The sequence below is a fragment of the Colius striatus genome, chromosome 10, assembly GCF_028858725.1.
Source record: "Colius striatus isolate bColStr4 chromosome 10, bColStr4.1.hap1, whole genome shotgun sequence".
NCBI lineage: Eukaryota > Metazoa > Chordata > Aves > Coliiformes > Coliidae > Colius > Colius striatus.
Genome location: NC_084768.1, coordinates 3625308 through 3647921, shown reverse-complemented (window position 1 = coordinate 3647921; position 22614 = coordinate 3625308). Strand labels below are relative to the sequence as shown.

Genomic DNA, 22614 nt, shown 5'->3' with positions numbered 1-22614 from the left:
ATGAAACAGTTTTAGGTTTACAATGTGCATTTTTGAACACTTATTTTTCCCTTGAAAAATCCCAAGGTAAGTAAAGCTCACTATAGCTCATGTTTTACAGCATGGCTGGAACCTCCAGCTTTGCCAAGTGCCTCATATCTTGGTGCTGGGAAACAACAGAAAATGCATTGTGTACAACTGTCAGAATGAACACACAGCTCTGTTACAGCTTAATTAAAGGAATAAATTCACAGCCAAAAACCTAGAGAGCAGTACACTGCCAGAGCCAATAAAAACAGGGTTAAAGAGAAGGGGTGGCTGTAGTTTCTCTAAGCATATAAGCCTCATGCTTTCCTTAGTGGAAAGAACGTCCAGCAATGGGTAATGGTCCTCCCAGAGCAGTAGGCCAAGGACAACAGAGAACAATGCTACGTTCTAGGTCCTCTAACTCATCCTGGTGATGCTGCCAGAGTTAGCAACGTGTCTGTTCAAAGGATCCAGGAAGGAACTGGTACAGAATATAAGTTAAAAAAAGATTCCAGGAGGTCACAATGTAGTTAATGAAAACCAGTAAGAGAAGGGCTGAAGGTACTGTGTGCCTTTACAAAACTCAAAGACAGAATCCCAGAGCAGTGGGGGTTGGAAGGGACCTTTAGAGATCATCCAGCCCAACCCCTTGCTACAGCAACTTCTTTGCTTTTACAGTAGCACAAAAGCAGACCACCACCAGGAGCATCATGTGTAAGACTGAACAAAAATATACCCAACGCCATGGATCAGCTGAGAACCAGGAGGTGGTTCTCCAGGTAACAAAGCAAACTGAGCTTGATCTTCCCCCCTCCTCTTCAGATGAAGTTATCATTAGTCAGAAGTGTAAAGATAAAAGAAAGTTGTGTCAAATTCTCGTCTGATTCAGCTTTTATATCAGCTGTATTTCCATAATCTCCATTTATGTTACATTCTTGGGAGGATGAAGTTTGAACATAACATTTCAGAAGCTTCATTGTCTTTTGGTAATTAACAGTGACTCATTTCTTTCCATTCTAGATACATTTCAAGCTGTCTTATTTCATTCTGGATCGAGGCATATAATTACAATTGCATCATTAAAAGCCTTCTCTGCATGCCTACAGCTACCTCTGTTTTGAATGACTAGTATCCCCCATATCTTGCAGCACCAAACTTCAGGATCACCTTCAAGAAAATCACTGGGCTCACCTTGCAATTCATGCAAAAAGGGGATGCTGTCATTTTAAGCACCTAAGCAGACTGAAATCTAACCAATCAAACAAAGGCAAACTAAGAAATGGATTGTATTGCAACAACAAAACATAAATTGTGTAGGAAAAGGTATTTATAAGATCATGACATTTTGAATTCAAAACCTACAACTCATTCACCATCACATTTCTCCTTAAAATGCCTCTGCACCAACTAAGCCCCATGGAAATCATCATTAGTCTATTTAGGCCTTCTAGAAAACGTAAAAATAAAAGATTCCAACTGAGACCAAGATCCAAGAGCTTCAAAAACTGTCAGCAACAGACAATGTCTAAATATAGGCAGTCAAAACACTTATCTGTATATTTTTAGCCGAGAAAATAACTTCAGTGATAACTCAGAGATAGCACAAATCATCTCTGCAGCAGTTTGTTTTTAGGTATGTTTGCATGTGGTGTATGAAGTGAGGGAGTAGTGACCCCTGCATATTTGGGTTGCCCACCTCTTAGCTTATTATGAAGGATCCTTGTGATTTATAACAGCAGATCTCCAGGATCCGTCCCATAGCGTCAGGTGGGGATGAGGGTCCCACCAGTCATGTTCCCAAAGCAGCCTTCTCATTGCAGAGCCAGGGGAGCAGGCTAACTGGGGTTAGTCACAGAGCATCATGATTTAGTTTCATTTCTTTGATCAATCCTCTACTCTATATAGTTCCTGGTCAGGAAAGACCACCATCCCCTCAGCCAAGGCATCAAGGATGAGATGTTCTCTGGTGGAAGCATCTTAGTAAAGGAGAGACCAGGAAAATTTTAGAGAAGGCATTTGTCTAAATTACCTCACTATCTACATTTCCTCCTCCTTGTCTTTGTGAGGGATTAAAATGAAGCTGGGGAAGAGGCAACAATGAACACAAAATCAAGGAACTTTCCCCTTCCCCACACTAGGCAAACAGTCCCTATCTCCTGCCTGGGTGACTCAAACAGACTTTGGCCTTACTGAGCTTCCCCATGTAATTTTTAAGCTCTACCTGTGGCCAACATAAGAACTACTTTGCAACAGAGTATTTTCTGTTTTTCAGGGAATATCTTGAGAGGTCTACAGCACTACAAGATCTGACAAATCCCAGTGTTCAGCACTGGGAATGAGCTGCCCCTAAATGTACCAGATAATATTTCTATCTGGTGATAGAAATCCAAACAAATCCAATCCAGACAAATCCAATCTTTCCAGATCTAACATGCTTCAGCTTAATATAGAAGCTTGGGAAACTTAGGATGGGCTGTAGCAAGTCTGATTTTCAAAACTAAGCTATCAAATACATTTTTCAGAAACAGCCCAGCATAATTAAAAGCCATTTTCCCTACAGAATATATGAGATGTTCTGACAGATACAGCTGGCCTCCTCTTCCAAGTTATGTATATACCCCACAAAACATGGTACAGACTTTTGCAACACAGCAAGCATGCTCAATCAGAACAATTGATCCTGCTTTATCACAACAAAAACTGATGTGATTTATGTAAACAATACACATTTGGGAGCAGATGACGACCAGAGGCTTCAACCCTTCTGTGACTTGACTAATTCAAACTATAAAACCCCAAAAACCATGTTTTTAAAGTGTTTTTCCTCCTAGGTTTTTATTTTTCACATCACATGAGGAGCCAGCTCATCTATTTCTTTCTATTCCAAGCTTGCAGCATATTTCTTCCATTCTTATCTAGTTGAATTTGAAACAAACTGAAACCCAAGACTTCAACCTCTTTCACAGCGTTATTATCCCACAACCTCTTTCACAGGGTATTATCCCACAGTCTGAAACAACATGTAAAAAACCAAAACAGAAATGCCACCCCCTCACTTCTCTAAAACACCATCACTACTTCTGAACTTCTGGTTTTCATCCCACAGCTCCCACTTAAGTGGCCTATTACCCAAAATAGTCAATTCCATAGGATTTACAGGTTTCAGACACATAAAGGAGTGATGGGGCACATTGCCTTCTGCTTTGTTTACTTGCCTGACTACAGTTGTATTATTCTTTTAATCCTCCATGCAAATCTCCAGCCCCTTTATCATTCTAACTTTCCATATCTATGCCTCAAGTACCACCAGCCTAATGGCTTCACAGCAGCCACAAGCTGGCCCTAGCTCAAGTCAGCACTCCTGCTGAAGGTCTGGTCTCAGAGTCAACTGCCCAAAAGCAATGCTGATTTGTTGTTGTTTTGTTTCTAACGTGGCATCCAGTGTGCTGCCCACCATCACCATCTGGAGAACAAGGTGCAGTACTACAGGCATGGATGTGACGTAGTGCACCAGCCCACTTCAGGATGCAGCAGTGCACTCACACACCCTTCTTTACATACATCACCTTCAGGAGGGATATGGAAAAAGAAGATCAATCTCTTAACATTTGAATTTTACATTCTGACCACACCAACCTGCACAATAAAATTCTGTCAGGAGCAAGCAAGCTGTAAGACCTGGTCCCTGACAAATGAGTAGCAATAACAGCAAGCTCACAGACATACAAAACATTACAGTTTGCTTGTTAATGATGAATACTGTAAAAAAAAATAACCTTAAGAAATAAAGACACTAATGGTAATTTTTCATTTTAATAAATGGCAAGAATCATAGGATGGTAGGGGTTGGAAAGGACCTTGTGACTCAAATAGCAACCAACTGTGTTAGCAGACAACTTCCCTCTCACTTCTCTCACAGAAGAGCAATGTGGCTTTTGCACTGGACATTTAGCAACATACATATTTCAATACAGCATTTAACATCACATTCTAAATGTGTAACAATCTCCATGACCTGAAGAGGTGCATAGCTTATCATATTTAACATTAACTATACCAACTCCCCACAGAATTCTTAAGGCCTTTATTTCCTCACTGTAAAACTTACTTTCATTTCAACCTAGTAGAAACCCGATGCAAACTGTCTAAATGTCTCCATGGACCTGAATCAAATGGTGTAAAGCAGAAGCTAGTGTTCAAATCTAACCCAGGAGCTGGTAAATACAAAAAGATATGGCAAAAGAACCATTTTGGATGCTCTACGTGTAGCTACAAACATCCTCTTCTCAGCATCATTTTTTCCTCTTGCCTGGATTTACTATCACAAAGCTTTAGTTATAAAATATGGAGCAGGATTGTGGGAAGCATTTCAACAACCTTAGTGAAAATATGGACAAAATCTGTGCAAAAGCAGCTTATAAGACTTCTCCATTCAGATTGCCACTTGAAGATCTATATCGTATATCTCTCTTCCCTTGCATGATTCATGAAAGCTATTTTGTATGTGTACTGCCTTGCCATTTCCACACTAAATATTATTACATCCCAGATGGCTTAGAATTATTGCTTTGGAGTCAGTCTGCCCATTTTTTCTTTCCTGATTACAGATCTTGTCAGACCAGCACCAGGCTCAAGAAAACACAGTTCTAATAAAAAGAAATCTAAAATCAAAAAGCATCTCAGGAGCAGCTTTATTTTTCAGTAACATCAGTTAAAGTATTTATGTGTCACAGCTCACCCTCTCACTGTTCTTTGCTTTGTTTTACCAGTGGAAGGGAAATTTGAGGTGATTTCTGACCAAAAAAAACCCAAAAGCAGCTGCAGGAAAACTGCTCACAGAAGGAACAGGTTTCTATTTCCCTACCCCTCCCAAATAACACATTCTGTATTTGAACTCTGTTTTCTTCAAATCACAGTCACTGCAACCCCAGGAAAAGCAAAACTTCCACAATCAGGGCATTCTTAGTACATGGTCTGTAGCAAGGTGCTGATTTTGCAGGTCGAATTTTGATCATTTTGGTGATATTAAACTCAAACTTTGCTTAACCAACAGTGATCGACCTTTTAAAAGGAAACAAAGCACTGAAGCTGGTGTCATACAATCTGACTACAGTCTCCAACAGGTAAAGTTTTGCAATGTCTGGGTAATGCTCACAGCTGTGGTACTAGTGGGAAGCTTTGTTTCCCACAGATGTGGGATCTCCAGGAATTGTTCCAGGATGAACCAGAGATATTATAACACATGAACTCCCCTCAGGATTTCAGTTCAGAAGTCTCATTTAACACCAGATATTTGGCATTTTGCTCAATACAGAGCACAATCTCTGAAATGCTTTGGAGATAGCAGTGAGCCTACATAAACTATCTAGAGAAAAGCAAAACAGTATTCCACACAAGAACAAGAAAGGGATATATAATGGGCCTAGAGTGGGGATTTTGTGCTATCAGGAAGTGGAATAACTGGAGGAATAGCTCAAAATGCACACCCTAAATACACCCAGTGAGAGCTTCCCCAGGGATTTAATCAAGTCAACAGGAGCAAAGAGGAAGAAATGCCAACACAGAAGCAGAGCTTTTTTGCACCTTACAGTTCAGAGCAATCCTCTAGTGACCAGAGTTTGATTTACCCCTGGCTCTCCATAAACTTTATAACTATTTTCGTGATTAACACAATAAATTTCTACAAAGACTACAGTGGTTTTCACAAATGGAAACCAAAACCTCACATTGAAATGACTTCTTCATTCAGTATGAAATGCCCACTCACCAAGTCTTTCAACACTCTTATCATTCTAAAGCTGTTTCAATGCAATGGGCACAAACCATTCTTACTTGACTGTAACTTGTCTGGGGTATATTTCATGCAGAACTGAACCACAATATAGAAGCCCAAACAGCTTGGGAACTGGATCCCACCTGCACCACTCCTACACAAAAAAACACTCTTCATCATGCCTGTGCTCCCTGAGAGCAGGGTCAGGCCCCAAGTAAGTGCAAAACTGCCCGGCATGAGGTAGAGGAGACTGCCAACGTAGTTAGAAGTTCTTGATGACTACAACTTAAAAAGAAAACAGGAAAGATTAGACTAGTTTTCTGCTCAGCTGTAAGAACAGTCAATCTAAAGGTGCCAAGGAGGGAGATGCAAAGATGCCTGTGCAACATCGTGTTGGCACAGCACTGCACCATGGTCACACTGACCTGCAACTCCCAGCTGGCTACTTGGCTGCAAACACAAACTGAGAAGTCAGAAACTATCTGCTCACTTATGAGAGATCAACAGTGGTAAAGAAATAGCAGTAACCCGAGTCTCAGTTGCTTTCTCTTTGGTTCGAGAAAAATAATGCTCACGTTGCACTGGTTGTGCTGTAACGTCTGAGAGGAGCAGCAATGCCCCCTTGTGTCACAAGGGAAACTAGTCACAACGCCACGGCAACGCCTGGCATCCCCCTAAACCGTGAATGAAGGTGGATTCAAAGATCAGAACGAATTCATTGTTAAAAGCAAACCTTATGAATAGATTCTCGACCGTTTTGCAGTCGGGACTACAAGTTTCTGCAGAGACACCAAAGGGAACGCTCGTAAAATGCTCATAAAGGTCAATCAACCCTTTTATTGTCATAATTCACAGTCCATCTGAAATTAGATAACTCATTTTGTTAAATTTATCCACAGCAGTTAAATATAAAGACTGAACAAAAGCTCCTATTAATCCCTCTTTGATTTCTGTATCTCTTCTACCCACGTGCATCGTTTGAAAGTCCCACTTCCATTAGCAAACAAATGAATTTAAGGTGTCCTCTCTACTTGTTCAAATGCAAACTGAAATGCCAGCTCTGAAGAGTGATGAGCTTAACAGAAGCTAAAACCAGATGCAGCCTTTGGAAATAATGATGTGAACATGGTCTGGCAGGCAGCAAACAAAATACAGAGTGGAGCATTTAAGAATCTAAAGCACACTTGATATCTGAGAGCACAGGTTGCAAGGTCACATTTCAACGTCATATCAAGACTCATACAGCAAGCTGGACACTTCACCTTATTTAACCATTAATCTAGCATTGCCATTCCAATGCAAGAACCCTCAAGGGCTTTGTCTTCCTCTCCTCCTTCACTTTCTTTTGCCACTTAACCTCGAGTTCCTGTTTTGGAAGCCACCTCTCAGCAACCCCCTTTTAATCAACCCACTGATAGTTTCTTTGGAATTCTTCTTGAGCTCAACAGGAGATTGCAAAGCTTCTCCAAGCCTTTCTTCTAACCTTTGAATAGGAAATAGGGAGAGAGCTAAAGCCTTTTTTTCCTCAACTGGTTGTAGAAGTGTCTACCCTGAACTCTTCTCTGAGCAGAAAGCCAGTAACACAAGTCCTCTGTCCAAGATTAGAGATTACAATGAAAAATTTTCATCAAGATGCACACAAAAAGCAAACAGAAAAAGTTTGAACAGAAATAGAACTTCAAACAAAGGCAGTTACTTTGTAAAGTCATGGTCACGACACACCAACTGACAGACATCAACAATACTCATGGGTACATGCAAGATAATTATATAGTGCCTTACCAAAAAACTCCATGGAAACCCAAAGCAAAAGCCACTGAAAACTGGGAAACAATAACAACACAAACCACTCCTAAAAAGCCACAACCAGTCAGCTTCAATAACAAAGGGAAATAACCTACCAGTCTTGGTAAGTGGTGATTGCGATACTTGGAGGTGTCAACAAAGGCAGAGTCGTTGGTCTACAGACAATGTCTCTGTCGGGTGTCCTTGCTTTTTCTGTTTGTCTTTGGGATAGTGGTGGTAACTGCAGATTACCAGAACAACATCTTCTTCCTCTCCAGAGGTCTATGCCCAGAGCATGAGTAGAGGTACTGTAGGATTTACTCAGCCCACAGTCCAGGTAATCCAGAGCATTCTGCAAAGAGAGAAAAGGCACTGAACTCCTGCAAACAAATGTTGTCTTCCACGAGGATAAAACACATTTAATTGTTGTTATACAGCCCTAGCTAATCACAAAAGATAAATGTAACCTTGGCAGAGTCTGACTGCATTGCATTGTTAGTCTGTCAAGTTATGAATTAACTTCAAAATTCACACAACTTGTCCAAGACAAATTCAACAGCCAATTCTAACCTAAATGAAGACTTCAATAATCCAGGTCACTTGGGCCACACACTAAACTTCTGGTATTTTTCAGAGAACATTCCACTTGACATCCATCTAAAGTACCATTCCTTTCTACAGCACAAGCATACTGGTTAGCCACTTGTTTTTTGATGAATCACCAGGCAGAGAAAGGTGCCAAGAATACTTGATACTTAGAGGCACTTAGATACATCCTGAAATATCCAGGAGCTATGCACTGAGAAGAACTTCCAGCCAGGCTACTCAGACCCATGTCTGGCATTGCTAGTAGAAATGGTCTCACAAAAAAACCCCAGTTTTGACCAGTTGAAGCAGTTTCTCTTCTTATAGCTTCCACTGACTTTTATTTAAAGACATCACCATGATCACAGAACTAGCTGTCAGTCTTCTCAAACCCAAGCCAGTTCTCCCACAGTGGAACAGCACTGCAAGACTGTTGCCAGTTTTGGTCTTCCTCCAAGAATTTAGTTAGTCAAATATAACTGTCCAATACCAAAGAGAATATTTCTGTATTGCATGTGATGAGCTACCAGCAGACGCCAGAGGGTTATTATAATCAGTGTATGTATATATCTATGGCAGCCCTGTTGACTTGCCCACCCCATAACCATTTGAAGCATTCACAGAGCAAACAACATGGTGCCCAGCTACTTTACTCTTTGCACAAAGGCCTGAAGTGCTACAAGGCATACTGGGCAGTTCCATGTTTACCAAGGCACTGAAATCATAATGACTTAGACATTTAAATTGGTTGGTGTGTTGTGTCGTCAAAACTACACTAGAGATCTTCAGTGAACCAAACCCTACTCTTTCACAACAACAAAGCAGGTCAAAAATATTTCTAGGAACCTCAGAAAGGAAATGCTTCTATACGAGGATCTGACTTAACAACCCTTTGTTATCAAACTTCATACTACTTTTACTATGTCACAGTATTCTAGCCTTAGATTCTAGAATACAGCAGAGTATTCTAACAGGTTGCCCAGACAGGTTATGGTTGTCCCATCCCTGGAAGTGCTCAAGGGCAGGTTGGATGAGGATTGGAGCAACCTGGGCTAGTGGAATGTGTCCCTGCTCATAGCAAGGGGTTGGAATGAGAGATGGTCTCTAAGGCCCCTTCCAGCCCAAACCAGTCTGGGACTTCCATTACAGTTCAGATGCCTGCTTTTATTAAAACCAGCAAGGATTGAGTGGACTAAACATCATCCTCAAGCAAACTGATGATCAAGCAGTGCAACACGTGGTCTAAGTACATAAAGGAAACACTGACTTACTGAAGGAGTGCTATAGGATACACTGTCAGGTTCCACACCTCCACTCTATTTTCATACACATTCCACATGGTTTTCTATCTTTGGTGAGCCCCAGCTGTGACAAACAAGCCAATTAGGCTGTGGTTATCACACCATCATTACAAACTGCTACATATGTCTAGAGAATAGGAAATGGATTTTAATTAATAGGGGATTATGCTGATGATAAGCGAGTGTAGAAATGGAATAACACATGCATCACCACATTAAGTGTTCAGCAACTAAAGTGGAGAGAGATATGATTCTATGAAGTGTAGTACATGCACAAAGATGGGATCCAGAAAAGAGCACCATAGAATCACTGAGGTTGCAAAAGACCTTTAAGATAGAATGGAATCATTCCTCCAGCACTGCCAAAACCATGTCCCTCAGCTCCACAGCTTTTGAATCCCTCCAGGGATGATGACTCCACCACCTCCCTGGCAGCCTGTGCCAGGGTTTGACAACCCTTTTGGGGAAAGTTTTTTCCCAATCTCTAATCTAAACCTCCACTGGCACAAATTAAAGCAGTTTCCTCTTGTCCTTTCACTTGTAACTTGGGAGAACACCCCGACTCCCACCTGGCCACAGTCTCCTGTCAGGGAGCTGTAGAGTGATACTTCAGGCTGAACACCCCCAGTTCCCTCAGTTGCTACTCATAGGACTTGTGCTCCAGACCCCTCCCCAGCTCTGTTGCTCTTCCATAAGGTATGGCAATGTTCCCTGCTGTCTGCCAGCATTAACATTGACCAAAGCCAAGTATATGCTCTGCTTCAGACTTCACTAAACTCCCGGTGTGGGAGTTGGCAGGTTTATTTTTAAATGTGCTGGGCTTATTTTCTGCCTCCTGTATGAACTGAAAACAACTCTAACCAAATCAATGAGTAATCAAAGCAAAACCAGTTGACACTTACAAAATAAGACAAAACTTTTTATCTCATTTTCCCAAAGAACTGGGGGAAAATAAGACATGTCTTGCGAAGAAACTTACTTCATCTGCAGTTACTGTCATGACACTTCTGCTTTTCTTCATTATTGCGATTAAAGTGCACCTTGTTACAACAACCTCTTGTTGTTCAACTTCCTCAGATGGGCAACCTGAAAGAAAAAAATTGTATTTGTAAAACAAGCTGAGTTTGATAAATTCTAGAGCTAACTGCTAACACCACAGCTGGCTGAGAACTTAGTGCCCAGTTTCCTGAAACAGCCGCCAGCAGATGTTGTACAAGGGTAGCTCTCTGTTAGTGAAAGGATAATTCAATATTGAGTAAAATCATGTTCAAAGTAGCCAATATTCACAAGGCTCTGCAATTTAAGCAAGCTTTGAAACATGTCTAGTAACACAGGATCAAAGCTAACAGGTTCTGCTTGCAGAGAATGTTTCTTTCCATGATCCCTTTTCAGATGTAGAGTACAAAAACGTGTCTCAGAACAGCTTGGGCTGACTCTCATATAAGAAAAGGAATTACATGTCACAGAATCTCATAGACAGTATCTACCATTCCACTGGCATGCACACACCACTTCAGCCACAAAATTACAGCCTTCTGCAAAGAGTTACCCTGCAGCCACTTTGAATGGTGCTAAGAGGAACAGAGCACAGCTCAGCAGCTGAAGCAGTGACATAAACTAGCATATGGGAACAATCCTGCTTGGAGTGGACCCAGGCCCACTCCTCTTTCTTGCTGTGGATTTAGTGCTCATTCAAAAAGCTACATTTGTGATTCTATGGAGAGCTGTGAGGTTTTTTCCTTTTCTTTCCCCAAAGGACAGCTAGAGTTGAAGTGCCACTTTATGTGTGCTGACAAACTTTCCCCCCTGCTTGGAAGGATTATCTTTGAGGTAGAAAGGCTGCTGAAGGGTCACTGTTCAAAAACATAATTGCTGAAGCCACTACAAAAAAAAAAAAAGGCTGTGCAATGGTTTCAGGCTGGACAGTGTTAGACTTCTAACATACTGTTCACTCTGAGAAATCCTGGACTTTGAACTGTATCTAGATCCCCTGTTCATGCAGTGCAAGCTCAGGAGTAATTCAGACTGCCTGCAAAATAAACATGGGCTGCCAGACCCTGGCCATCTACAGAGCTGATGAGAAGCAGATGTGGCATCAAACTTAGGCACCTAATTCTCTTCCCTGCCACTACCAGCAGTTGAGGTCCCAGAAAGCAGCCAGCCTGCAGCACTTGCTTTGATTGTCTGCACACTCAAGGGTGGCAGCTCGGCTTGGCTTACGGCCATAACACACCGTGCCATTGAGAGCTAAGGTTCAGCTTAATACCACTGTGTCCAGGCTAAACGCTATTAAGCTTGCACCTCTACCCATTTAAATTAAAAAGACTTAAAGAAAAAACACACCCCACATTAACTCTGAGGCATAGCAGCTGAATAGAGTGGTGCCTCTTGTGTCAGGAGGTTGGGACATCCCTCTTTTCTATAGTAGCCAGCAACAGGACAAGGGATGATGGGATGAAGCTGGAACACAGAAAGTTCCATTTAAACATAAGAAAAAACTCTTTCAGTGTTTGAGTGAGGGAGCCCTGGCACAGGCTGCCCAGAGGGGTTGTGGAGGCTCCTTCCTTGGAGGGCTTCAAGACCCACCTGGACATGTTCCTGTGTGACCTGATCTAGGTAACCCTGCTTCTGCAGGGGGGTTGGACTGGATGATCTCTAAAGGTTCCTTCCGACCCCTGCCATTCTGTGATTCTATGAGCACAGAGGTCCAAGGACATGGCAGCCTCCAGAAGCCAATTGTTCATCTGCTCTTCCATGAGCAAGAAAAGTGCTGTAACAAACCTGCTTCCCTCGAAACCAGATCACAGTGAGGGGAAAAAAAAGAGAAAGGAGAGAGGAGAAAGAACAAAACAAACTGAAGGGAAACACTAACACACACTGCCAGCACTGTAGCTGAGTCTGCCCACAGTTCTGGCTGTGGCACAGGCACCTCCAGTTGTTTTTGTTTCCGTAGGGTTCATACATCCAACACACATAGATCCCTTCATTGCCAGCCAAAGCACTCTGAGCGCTCAGATCCATGCCAGACACAACTCACTGCCATCTCAGCACAAGTGCCAGCACACAGGGCTGAATGCTTCATCCAGAATGAAGCAGCATTGGAAAAGAGCACAGGGATTTGTCTTCTAAATCACCTAAACAGCTTTCCTCCAGAAAAGCAGGAACAGGACCATGCTGGAGCAAAGGACAGAAAAGGCAGCAAGCACTCTGCAATTCCTGCTTCAGGCTTGCTCTCCACTGCTGGCTGTCACCAGAGCCAGGCCAAGTGGGAACACCAGATTCACAACCTGATCAAGAACCCTCATTTTACAAATAGGCTCCATGTATGGACCAGCTAAGCAATCAGAGTGGTTTTAGGCATTACAGCAGTGGAGTAGCTATTAAAAATGTAGCAGCACAGCTGCGTGGCAATGTCACTTCTCTCTGCAAACCTCACCTAGCCTGTAATCCATAATTGCAATTAGATGAGCAAGTGAGGAGCGAGAAAAGCTATTACCCTCTGACCAACAGAGAAGCTGTATCACAGTATCAGAATTAAATGCTAGAATATCATAGAATGGTAGGGGTGGGAAGGGACCTTTAGAGATCATCCAGTCCAACCCCCTGCAGAAGCAGGATCACCTAGATCAGGTCACACAGGAACGTGTCCAGGTGGGGCTTGAAGCCCTCCAAGGAAGGAGCCTCCACAACCCCTCTGGGCAGCCTGTGCCAGGGCTCCCTCACTGAAACACTCAAACAGTTTCTTCTTATGTTTAAGTGGAACTTTTTGTGTTCCAGCTTCATCCCATCATCCCTTGTCCTGTTGCTGGCTGCTATAGAAAAGAGGGATGTCCCAACCTCCTGACACCCACCCTTTAGGTATTTGTAACTGTTAATAAGATCCCCCCTCAGTCTCCTCTTCTCCAGACTAAACAGCCCCAGGTCCCGCAGCCTTTCCTCGTATGAAAGATGTTCCAGTCCCCATCATCTTGGTGCCCTGTGCTGGACTCTCTCCAGCACTTCCCTGTCCCTCTCAACACTAAACAACAAAGCATCCTGTCATAAAAAGAACCCAAAACTGACAGCATACAGCAAATTAGATAGCACTGTCCCAGACACTATGAAAGTAACCATGACAATAGTATGCCTGTACAGACTAGGAATAACATGGCATGAGTATCTGCTGCCAGAAAGAAACACCCATTCTGCTGTAATATATAAACAAAACTCATAGGGAGAACAAAAGGAGGAAGCAGTTCCATAAGCAGCAGAACTAAGTAGGTATTAAACAGATACCTGTTTAATAAAGTATAGATTTGTGCTTGACGAAGTGCAACTTGGAGGTGTTCACGAGTGTTGTGTCAGTCTGTGCACACTTTGGGATGCCCAACACAAAAGAACCGGCACCGTGGCATAACCCATGGTGGGACTTCCAACTGCATCTCCCCCCTGAATCTATGTCAGTTCCCAATGTGACACAGATGATTAAGTACATACATAAAGTAAATAAGTAAACACATTAACAGACACCCAGGAAAACATCTTTGGAAAGAAAAAATGGAAAGATAGAGAGCCTAAAAATGTCTCTTAAGTTTTGCTGAACTTCAGGATCAGAAGCAACACTAGGAGATGGAGAGATGGACCAGACTGACTAGCAGATCCTCTGATAGCACAACTTCTTGTCCTTTATAAATATTTACAAATTTGTCACAGTAAGTTTATCCAGACCATGATGAATGATACAATCCGTATTTTGGTCAATGTGCATTGCATTTCCAAAGAGCTTACCAAGAAAAACATCCGTTACTCACCACTAAATTACTGTTAAAATCTGAGTCACTCTTTGCTCGTGTCCTTACATAAAGGATCTGACACCTGGGATGAATATCTTGGGTAAAAATAAAGCTCAAAATACCCCAAAGAGGCTTACTGGAAATTTTTTTCCCATGCATATTTGCTAATTCATGTACTCTTTTGTTACAAGCAGAATTTCTCTCCAGTACCCAAAGTCTCCTAAAAGGAACTGTATCCAAGTGGCCTGGTTAAGTGTGGGCAATGGGGACTGCCCTAAAAGCAGCAGGGCTTTGTATTTGATATCACACTATAAAGTACTTTCAGTGCTGCCATTGGGTCTAATCCATTTTGCTGGAATAGATTCTAGGTAGGGTATGAGATTTCTGTTTACACCAAGATGACCCAGTTCTTCCACCTGAACTTGTTTTGTGCTCAATGATCACGTTTGTCAAAAATGATGGCAAATGCTCTCCAGCAATTTCAGAGTGGCAAAGCCTTATAGTGAAGGTCTGAATTAACAGGGTTCAAACACTGGCAGCTGGCAGTGGTGAGGATAAAACTACATGGCTGCATGTGATAAAGCCTGCTTTTCCTACATGCTTTTTAAAAATAGCTATTTAACTCACCCAGTGTGAAAGCCACTATTTAAAGAAACTCCTAAAACGCATCTTAACGTGCAAGTTCTGTTATGATTTGGAACAGAAGACACATTTCACCATGTTGCTGTTTCCCTGCGTGTTTTGGCTTCTGCATGGGCAGGTTTAAAGCCACAGGCTTGTACAACAGATTAACCCTCACAGCCCTGAAGACACTCCCCTCCCCAGTGAGAGACAGACAAGGCAGAGCACAATTATACCTGTTTCTTCCTGGCAGGGCCATTACACACATTGCTGGGACAGAATTTTTCCCAGCAACAAAATGTTGATCCTTAAAGGTTCAGCAGAACCTGAAGACAATCAGAGATAAAATCAGGAGCCTGAAGAGCAAATTAATAGAGAAGCTTTACCGAGGAAAAGCCTGGGAAGAAGGAGATTATCTGATCACACCATTTGTGAGCCGGGATTCAAACAACTTGCTTCTTAAAGATCATCAAGACTTCACAGAGTGAAGTACATACTCAGGGTGACAATCACTACAAATAAAGAAGTTATAGTCTCAGCTCTAGGTCTCCCAGACAAAACACATGGGCTCTTACTTCAGGCTTGGAAATGGCACACAATTCCCTGTAATAAAAATAAACCCTACGTGGATTGCACATCGGTCAAAGTTGAGGTATAAATAGCAATTGGTACCTTAACAGTGATGGTTTTGTATTTTACCTGAAACAAAACCAATTGGTTCAAATTGTGAGAGCAATGTTTTGCTAAGAAGGTCAGCCTGCTTACAGAAAAGGAAACAGAGGTCATGGCCAACTGGTGTCACAGCATGGCAGCAGCACGGCGGGGACTGGAGCCATCCCCCTCCAGCAGGAGCAAACACACGGCGTGTTTACAGGCTGCACATGTAACAAATACAACTTCAAAGCGTCACCAGTCAAATGTTTCTGCAGAAATTGTGTTCCCCCAGAAAAAATTCTGTTGGGAATGTCACTGTTTTATTTTTGCCTCACACACACAGACACATATCTGGAGCCATAGAAGAGTTAACTGCACCTTTTCCCCTTCACCCATCTAGGCACTAGGCTATTTTTTTCCCCAATGTTAAGCCCTAAGCTTTTAGCTCTGTGACTACCAGTATTATGCCCAGCTACTTGGACAGAACCTCTCAGAAATACACATAAGCATTTCCCAAATAGCCCTTTTTACTATTTATTTAGAGAGTAAAAGTTGGGATTTTTTCCAGTGGTCTTTTGCAATTCCTTGCTAAAGGAGACAACTAAAGTGGTCTGCAGAGATTATAGCAGCTCCAAGAAGCTCACTCCTCAGAAAAGTCAATCTATTAGGATCTTCCTAAAACGGTGACAAGACTTTATAGCATTATCCAATACAAAAGCACGAGCATCTATTAGCACAAATGCTTGTCACCTATGAAAACACACTCAGAAAAGGAGGGAAAGGGAAAGAAGAAGGGAAAGAAGAAGGGAAAGAAGAAGGGAAAGAAGAAGGGAAAGAAGAAGGGAAAGAAGAAGGGAAAGAAGAAGGGAAAGAAGAAGGGAAAGAAGAAGGGAAAGAAGAAGGGAAAGAAGAAGGGAAAGAAGAAGGGAAAGAAGAAGGGAAAGAAGAAGGGAAAGAAGAAGGGAAAGAAGAAGGGAAAGAAGAAGGGAAAGAAGAAGGGAAAGAAGAAGGGAAAGAAGAAGGGAAAGAAGAAGGGAAAGAAGAAGGGAAAGAAGAAGGGAAAGAAGAAGGGAAAGAAGAAGGGAAAGAAGAAGGGAAAGAAGAAGGGAAAGAAGAAGGGAAAGAAGAAGGGAAAGAAGAAGGGAAAGAAGAAGGGAAAGAAGAAGGGAAAGAAGAAGGGAAAGAAGAAGGGAAAGAAGAAGGGAAAGAAGAAGGGAAAGAAGAAGGGAAAGAAGAAGGGAAAGAAGAAGGGAAAGAAGAAGGGAAAGAAGAAGGGAAAGAAGAAGGGAAAGAAGAAGGGAAAGAAGAAGGGAAAGAAGAAGGGAAAGAAGAAGGGAAAGAAGAAGGGAAAGAAGAAGGGAAAGAAGAAGGGAAAGAAGAAGGGAAAGAAGAAGGGAAAGAAGAAGGGAAAGAAGAAGGGAAAGAAGAAGGGAAAGAAGAAGGGAAAGAAGAAGGGAAAGAAGAAGGGAAAGAAGAAGGGAAAGAAGAAGGGAAAGAAGAAGGGAAAGAAGAAGGGAAAGAAGAAGGGAAAGAAGAAGGGAAAGAAGAAGGGAAAGAAGAAGGGAAAACACACTCTGAAAAGTTTAGGTAAAACTAGCTTTATTGCTTATCACTACAATTCTCACATAAACTAAGTTTGCTACAGATGTGCTAAAGATCTACCAATATTATCCAACTAGTAAAATGACTGCTCCAGTTTGTCCTCTTCCAAGGCTGCTTTAAGCTTTCTCATAACTGCCAACCTCAGGGTACACAAACTAAGCCTAAACTAGTTTGCTGGTTTCAGGCTATCAGGCATCTGTGTGATGTGATAAAGTTGCAGATTTGCCTACAGTGTAAAATTAACCCCATTCTTTTATTACCAAGAGTGAATGTCATATGCAGGATACTCTTTTTATATCAAAGGCTGGACTGGATCTTAAAGATCTCTTCCAGACAGAATGATTCTATGCTTGAGAAAGTTCTGTCAAAGTTGTGTAGGGCCAAATAAAAAAACCACTTTAAAAACCACCTCCCTTCTCACATCACCCCTGGGTAAATAGCCTTTATTAAAACAGGGTCTTAACTTTCATTAGGAGGTCTCTTACTGAGATGCCACCAAGGTTAAGAAGATTGCAAAGACTTGTCTTTTCTCTGGCAACCCAGTCATGAAAGCTGGGACTAACCAAGTCAGTCTGTTCCAGAAAGTCCAGGAACCCTGTGATTTCCAGCAGAGGCTACAATCAGCTTGTCATTGCTTTCTGTTTATTCCAGTTATGATAGGAAAACCAATACTAATTTGAAGCTGTCATTACACTGCTTACTGCCATTAGGCCCAACATGCTCTGCAGCACTCCCATGAAACACAAGCAATATTATTCACTATCACTGCTGAGAAAATATGACCATATTTTTTTTTCCCCTCCAGGAAACTTTCAGGTAAAATGTTAATAGCCTGGGGAGAAGAAAGAATTGCAAAAAACCCACTGTTTTCTTTACTATGTGAATGGTTTTTAACTCTAAGTTTGTCTACTATTACAGCCAAATGCAATTAGTTTAAAAATCACTTCTGACAGCAACAAAGGATGAGATTTAACAGCACATTACATGCAGCACATACAGGATTTGCAAGGGAATTACCTAGGAAAGGGAAGCATGCTATTAAAAGATGCAATTTGTACCTTTCTTGTTCCATGTGCAAATGACTAGCGAAGCCTCCTACTCCTCAGAGTGGAGCTCAACAACATTCAGAGAGCAAAGAACAATTACTAATTATGCCTTGGGGGGAAAAAAAAAGTCAGTTTAAAAATAAAGCCAAATCTGGTGCAACAGAAAACACACACAACACACATTTCTCCCCTTTAGATTGGTTGGTTGTTGTTTTGAAAAAGCAGAGGCTCGTGTTCCCCACGTGTTTTTATTAGGAGAGGGGCATCATGCACTAAGCCTTGCTGGGCTGCACAGATAAGGGGAACACTGCAGATCAGGCAGGATTAGCATGTGCTGCATGAACAGCGTGGGGAAACTTACTGTGTCACCACCAGCTAATGCAGCACTTGCCTCGTGCCACTGGTTTATTTCTTAACTGGAGCTCACCCAGCTATTGCTCTAGTCCAGGAGGAAAGGTTCTAAAATCCTCAGATCTCTTTTCCCTATGGTTTTTATGGGAAGGGTCAAGTTCAAACAGCCTGCAAGAGGGACTTTTTTTTTTCCCCCTTTATAAAATACTGGGCCATGCAGCAAAGCAACAGAATGATCCTAAGCACAGAAACACACAAGCAAGCCTACAAATAAAGAGCATTCTCAGAAGCACACATCCTCCAGATCAATTTTAACAGAGGACTGTTCCTAACCTTACCAAAAAAAAACCCACTGAAGAATAGTGGGGAAAGATGGAATGCAAAATCAGAACAGCAAGAGGTCCCTGAGAGAATCAAAATAAAGCTATCTGAGCCCTGCACAGCAGGGAGCCCACAATAGTAAGAAGAAATCTGAACTGTACACCAGCTGCACAGCAAGAAGCTGAAGGAGAAAGTTCAAAGCATCTATGAGAAACGCTAACAGCCTTGTGAACAGCAGAACTCAAATCAAACCATCAAATACTCTGTGTTATGCAAGAGATGGCCTTAGCTACTCCATTTTATTGCTGCTGCATCTGAGCCTTGCATCTGCATCCCAGGGCAGAAGCTGACCCCATACACTGGTGCTAGTGCTGTGGCAAGATCTCGGATCTGCTGCCCAGCTATGCCTGGCCAACGAGGTCTGCAGGCAAAGGGCAAAATCATGGTGCAGGGCTACAGCCAAGGTGGGCTCCTTCTGCAAGAACACCACTTCCTTGCTGTTCCAGGAGCCTTTCCTCATCCTGTGAGGAGTCAGGTGCCACCTCCAGTCAGACACACCGTCCCCTGTTCTATCCTTGTACAGTTTAGGCAGGTAAAAACACCATAGAAGTTAACAAGAATCTCCCTTGAGTCTCCCATAACCTTTCTTGCTGTTCTGTCTTATTTGCAGATAGCTTATAAAATGGGAGATGAGGAGCTGAACCAGCATGATCAGATAGCCAGCAGCATCTTCAAACGGGAGAAGGCACTAATCAGCAGCTGGGGACTGAGCTCTTCCTGCTGCAGCACGGTGCTTTGCTCTACCCAATAGTCACAGCCAGGCAGGTCCTGCTCATCTCACAGCCCAGCCTCAAAAACACAACCCTGCAGGCCACAAACCACCACCTAACAAAGCAATTTCATTGCAAAACCTATTGCATGGCCAATTAGAGTAAATGCTTCCACAGCAGCGAGATCAAGTGAGGAGCTTTTCCAACCACAGACACACACACCAGCTCCATGAAAAGGAAGAACGATGCCCCGTGCCAAGGTAAACAGCTGCTGCCAGTTTCCTTCTGCCTGTGTCCTCTCTTCCAGGAAGGACTCTGCAGATGACAAATTGCATTTTCATAAATTGTGCATCCTAGACTGCTGAGAAAAGGCAATCCAGTAAGGAGCCCAAGGAAGGAGAAAGAGGGAGTTTGGGAGAGAGCTCTCCATGCTGTTGAATGAGCACAAAACGAGGTTACTTCTAGGGAAACAGCATCTAGCCATGCACAACATATTGTTTCTGTCTGCAGCAGCATTTTTCTTGGTCAAATATGATCACAGATCTTGTGCAGCAGTTGCTGCTATTACTCTATTATTCAGTATAGGAATAATCATTCCATGCTACAGTGCATTGTCTCAAATATGTTATGAAATATATTGGAACACGTACATCATCTCTCATAAGAAAACCAGCCACGTATCAACAGTCAAACTAACTGTTGGCTCAGCATCTCCTGCCTAGGTTTTAACATCATTACAACACTTTTCTCACCCCCAGATCTCACAGCATTTGAAAAACAAATAAATAAATAAACAAATGACTCAAAACCACTCAAGAGTCAAAGCAGAGTCAGAAATGCAACGGAGAACCAGCTACGTTCACCACTGCACAGGAGCAACCCAGAAAGAGTACACAAGCTGTGTATGCATGGGTTAGAAAAGCAACCCCACATTTAACTCACCTCTGCAATGGCCTTATTAATAGTTACAATTATCCAAAGGGTGGGTGTCAGGAGGTTGGGACATCCCTCTTTTCTATAGTAGCCAGCAACAGGGCAAGGGGTGATGGGATGAAGCTGGAACACAAAAAGTTCCACTTAAATATAAGAACAAACTCCTTCAGTGTTTCAGTGAGGGAGCCCTGGCACAGGCTGCCCAGAGGGGTTGTGGAGGCTCCTTCCTTGGAGGGCTTCAAGACCCACCTGGACATGTTCCTGTGTGACCTGATCTAGGTGACCCTGCTTCTGCAGGGGGGTTGGACTGGATGATCTCTAAAGGTCCCTTCCAACCCCTACCATTCTGTGATTCTATGATTCCTTTAGAACTAAGGAAATTCTCTAAAATGTTAAGATTCAAGGCTTGTCAGGAGAACTCAGCCCTCTCCCAGAACTCACACTGAAAAGCATCCATCGTAACACACTCACTTTGGAGGACAAGTGGCTCAGCAAATGGCTTCACTTTCCAGAAAGTTCCATTTTCATAGAATCACAGAATGGCAGGGTTGAAAGGGACCTTTAGAGATCATCCAGTCCAACCCCCCTGCAGAAGCAGGGTCACCTAGATCAGGTCACACAGGAACATGTCCAGAAACAGAGGGTAATTGAAATTCAATTTCACATCACACTGGCATTCAGAGTATGCAAGAGGACAGGACTGCCTTCGCTTAGCTTGGGCAACTACAAACCCAATTTATCCCAGTTTTTCTTCCAAACTAACAATTTCCAGACTCAAATTCCTGTTTGTCCACCCAATTAAAAAAGAATAAGACTAGAGGAAAAGCCTTTGGCCTTCTTCAAATGTACAGATATTTTCTGCCAACCGCTAGCTCAGAACACTTCCATTCAAATGTTTTACTTCACGTATTTGAAGAGGCATCTGTGACAACACTTTTGTATTCTGAAAAACTGATTCAAAACAAGAGATTTAGAAAAAAGCTGATTTAGCAGAATGTTTAAGCTTTCTTATTTCAGGATTTTTTGTTTTAGCCAAGCAGATGTTACGGTTTCTTTATACTCCTGCTATTTTGTTTCCTTCAGTATCTCGTATTTTGCTTGTTGGGAAAATATTTGCATTATTCTAGATTCCAGGCTGAAATGATCATCCATTTCTTCTTTAAAAAATAGAAAGAATAATTTAGATGGCTCTGTAATTTTCCCAGAAATCAAGTGCTATTCTGTGAGGTGAAAGTGCTAACACCAGCACTTTCCTCAGACTTCTCATTGTAGTATTTTTTCCCTAGTTATTTAAAACTCTTCAAACCTTTAATTATAGGGGGGGGGGGGGGGGCTGATACTTCCAACACTCACTGTCTGCCTCCCACTGAATACTTTAGAAAGTATTGATCAAATTCAGTCACTTCAAAGAGTGCAATTAATGAGGAGGGCACTGCTGGGTAACCTCTGCTTGCAGCAGCCCCGTGCCTCAGAGCACAGATTTATCGTTTCCCAGGGATGAGCTTCGTGCCACGGTTCTTCTATGCATCACCACCAAAATTCTGGCTCTTCTTGTTCGAATTATTGGACAGTGAAGCTGCAAAGGGAATGCAAAACTGGAAATCCCAAAACACTGGGGTGTGTGAGAGGCACAGGGTTGTTCAAAGCATGGTCAGAGGAATCCCAACCTGACGAAGAAAATGATCGAAGGTCACAGAATCAATCTTAAGGGTTGGAAAGGACCTTGAAAGACCATCCAGTCCAACTCCCTGCCAGAGCAGGACCACTGCACACAGCTGGCAATTCTGAGAAATTGCAGCAACAGAAAATGAAGTCTTGATTTCACAAGCCAACATTTGTATCTGTAGATGCAATAGTAACTGATACCACTTCAATAGCCTCTCAGGTAAGAGATATTCAACTACTGCTAAAGATGAGACTGGTAACTGCAATTGACATTGCTCTCCTAATCAGATTTGAAAATCTGATGGTAAAAAGCAGTTCCTCACCTTTGCACCAATGAAGCAAAAGGCTGTACCTGAAATATCTGAGATCTTTTTAAACCAGGCAATTCTACTGGCCACAGATGATCACGTACTACCTCATGTATCTCTA

At 42.3% G+C, this 22614-nt stretch overlaps 1 protein-coding gene across 1 annotated transcript in view; it reads right to left on the bottom strand.

The window, feature by feature from the left end:
* The window catches only part of PDE4B (phosphodiesterase 4B), a 209633-nt gene that overhangs the window by 172167 nt on the left and 14852 nt on the right, over positions 1-22614 (bottom strand). Inside the window, exons 2-3 of the mRNA XM_062003176.1 lie at positions 10430-10536; positions 7681-7916 (exon numbers count right to left, since the gene is read on the bottom strand). Coding sequence (XP_061859160.1) covers positions 7681-7916; positions 10430-10471 — 278 coding nt within the window. The 5' untranslated portion in view covers positions 10472-10536. The remainder of the gene's footprint in view (positions 1-7680; positions 7917-10429; positions 10537-22614) is intronic.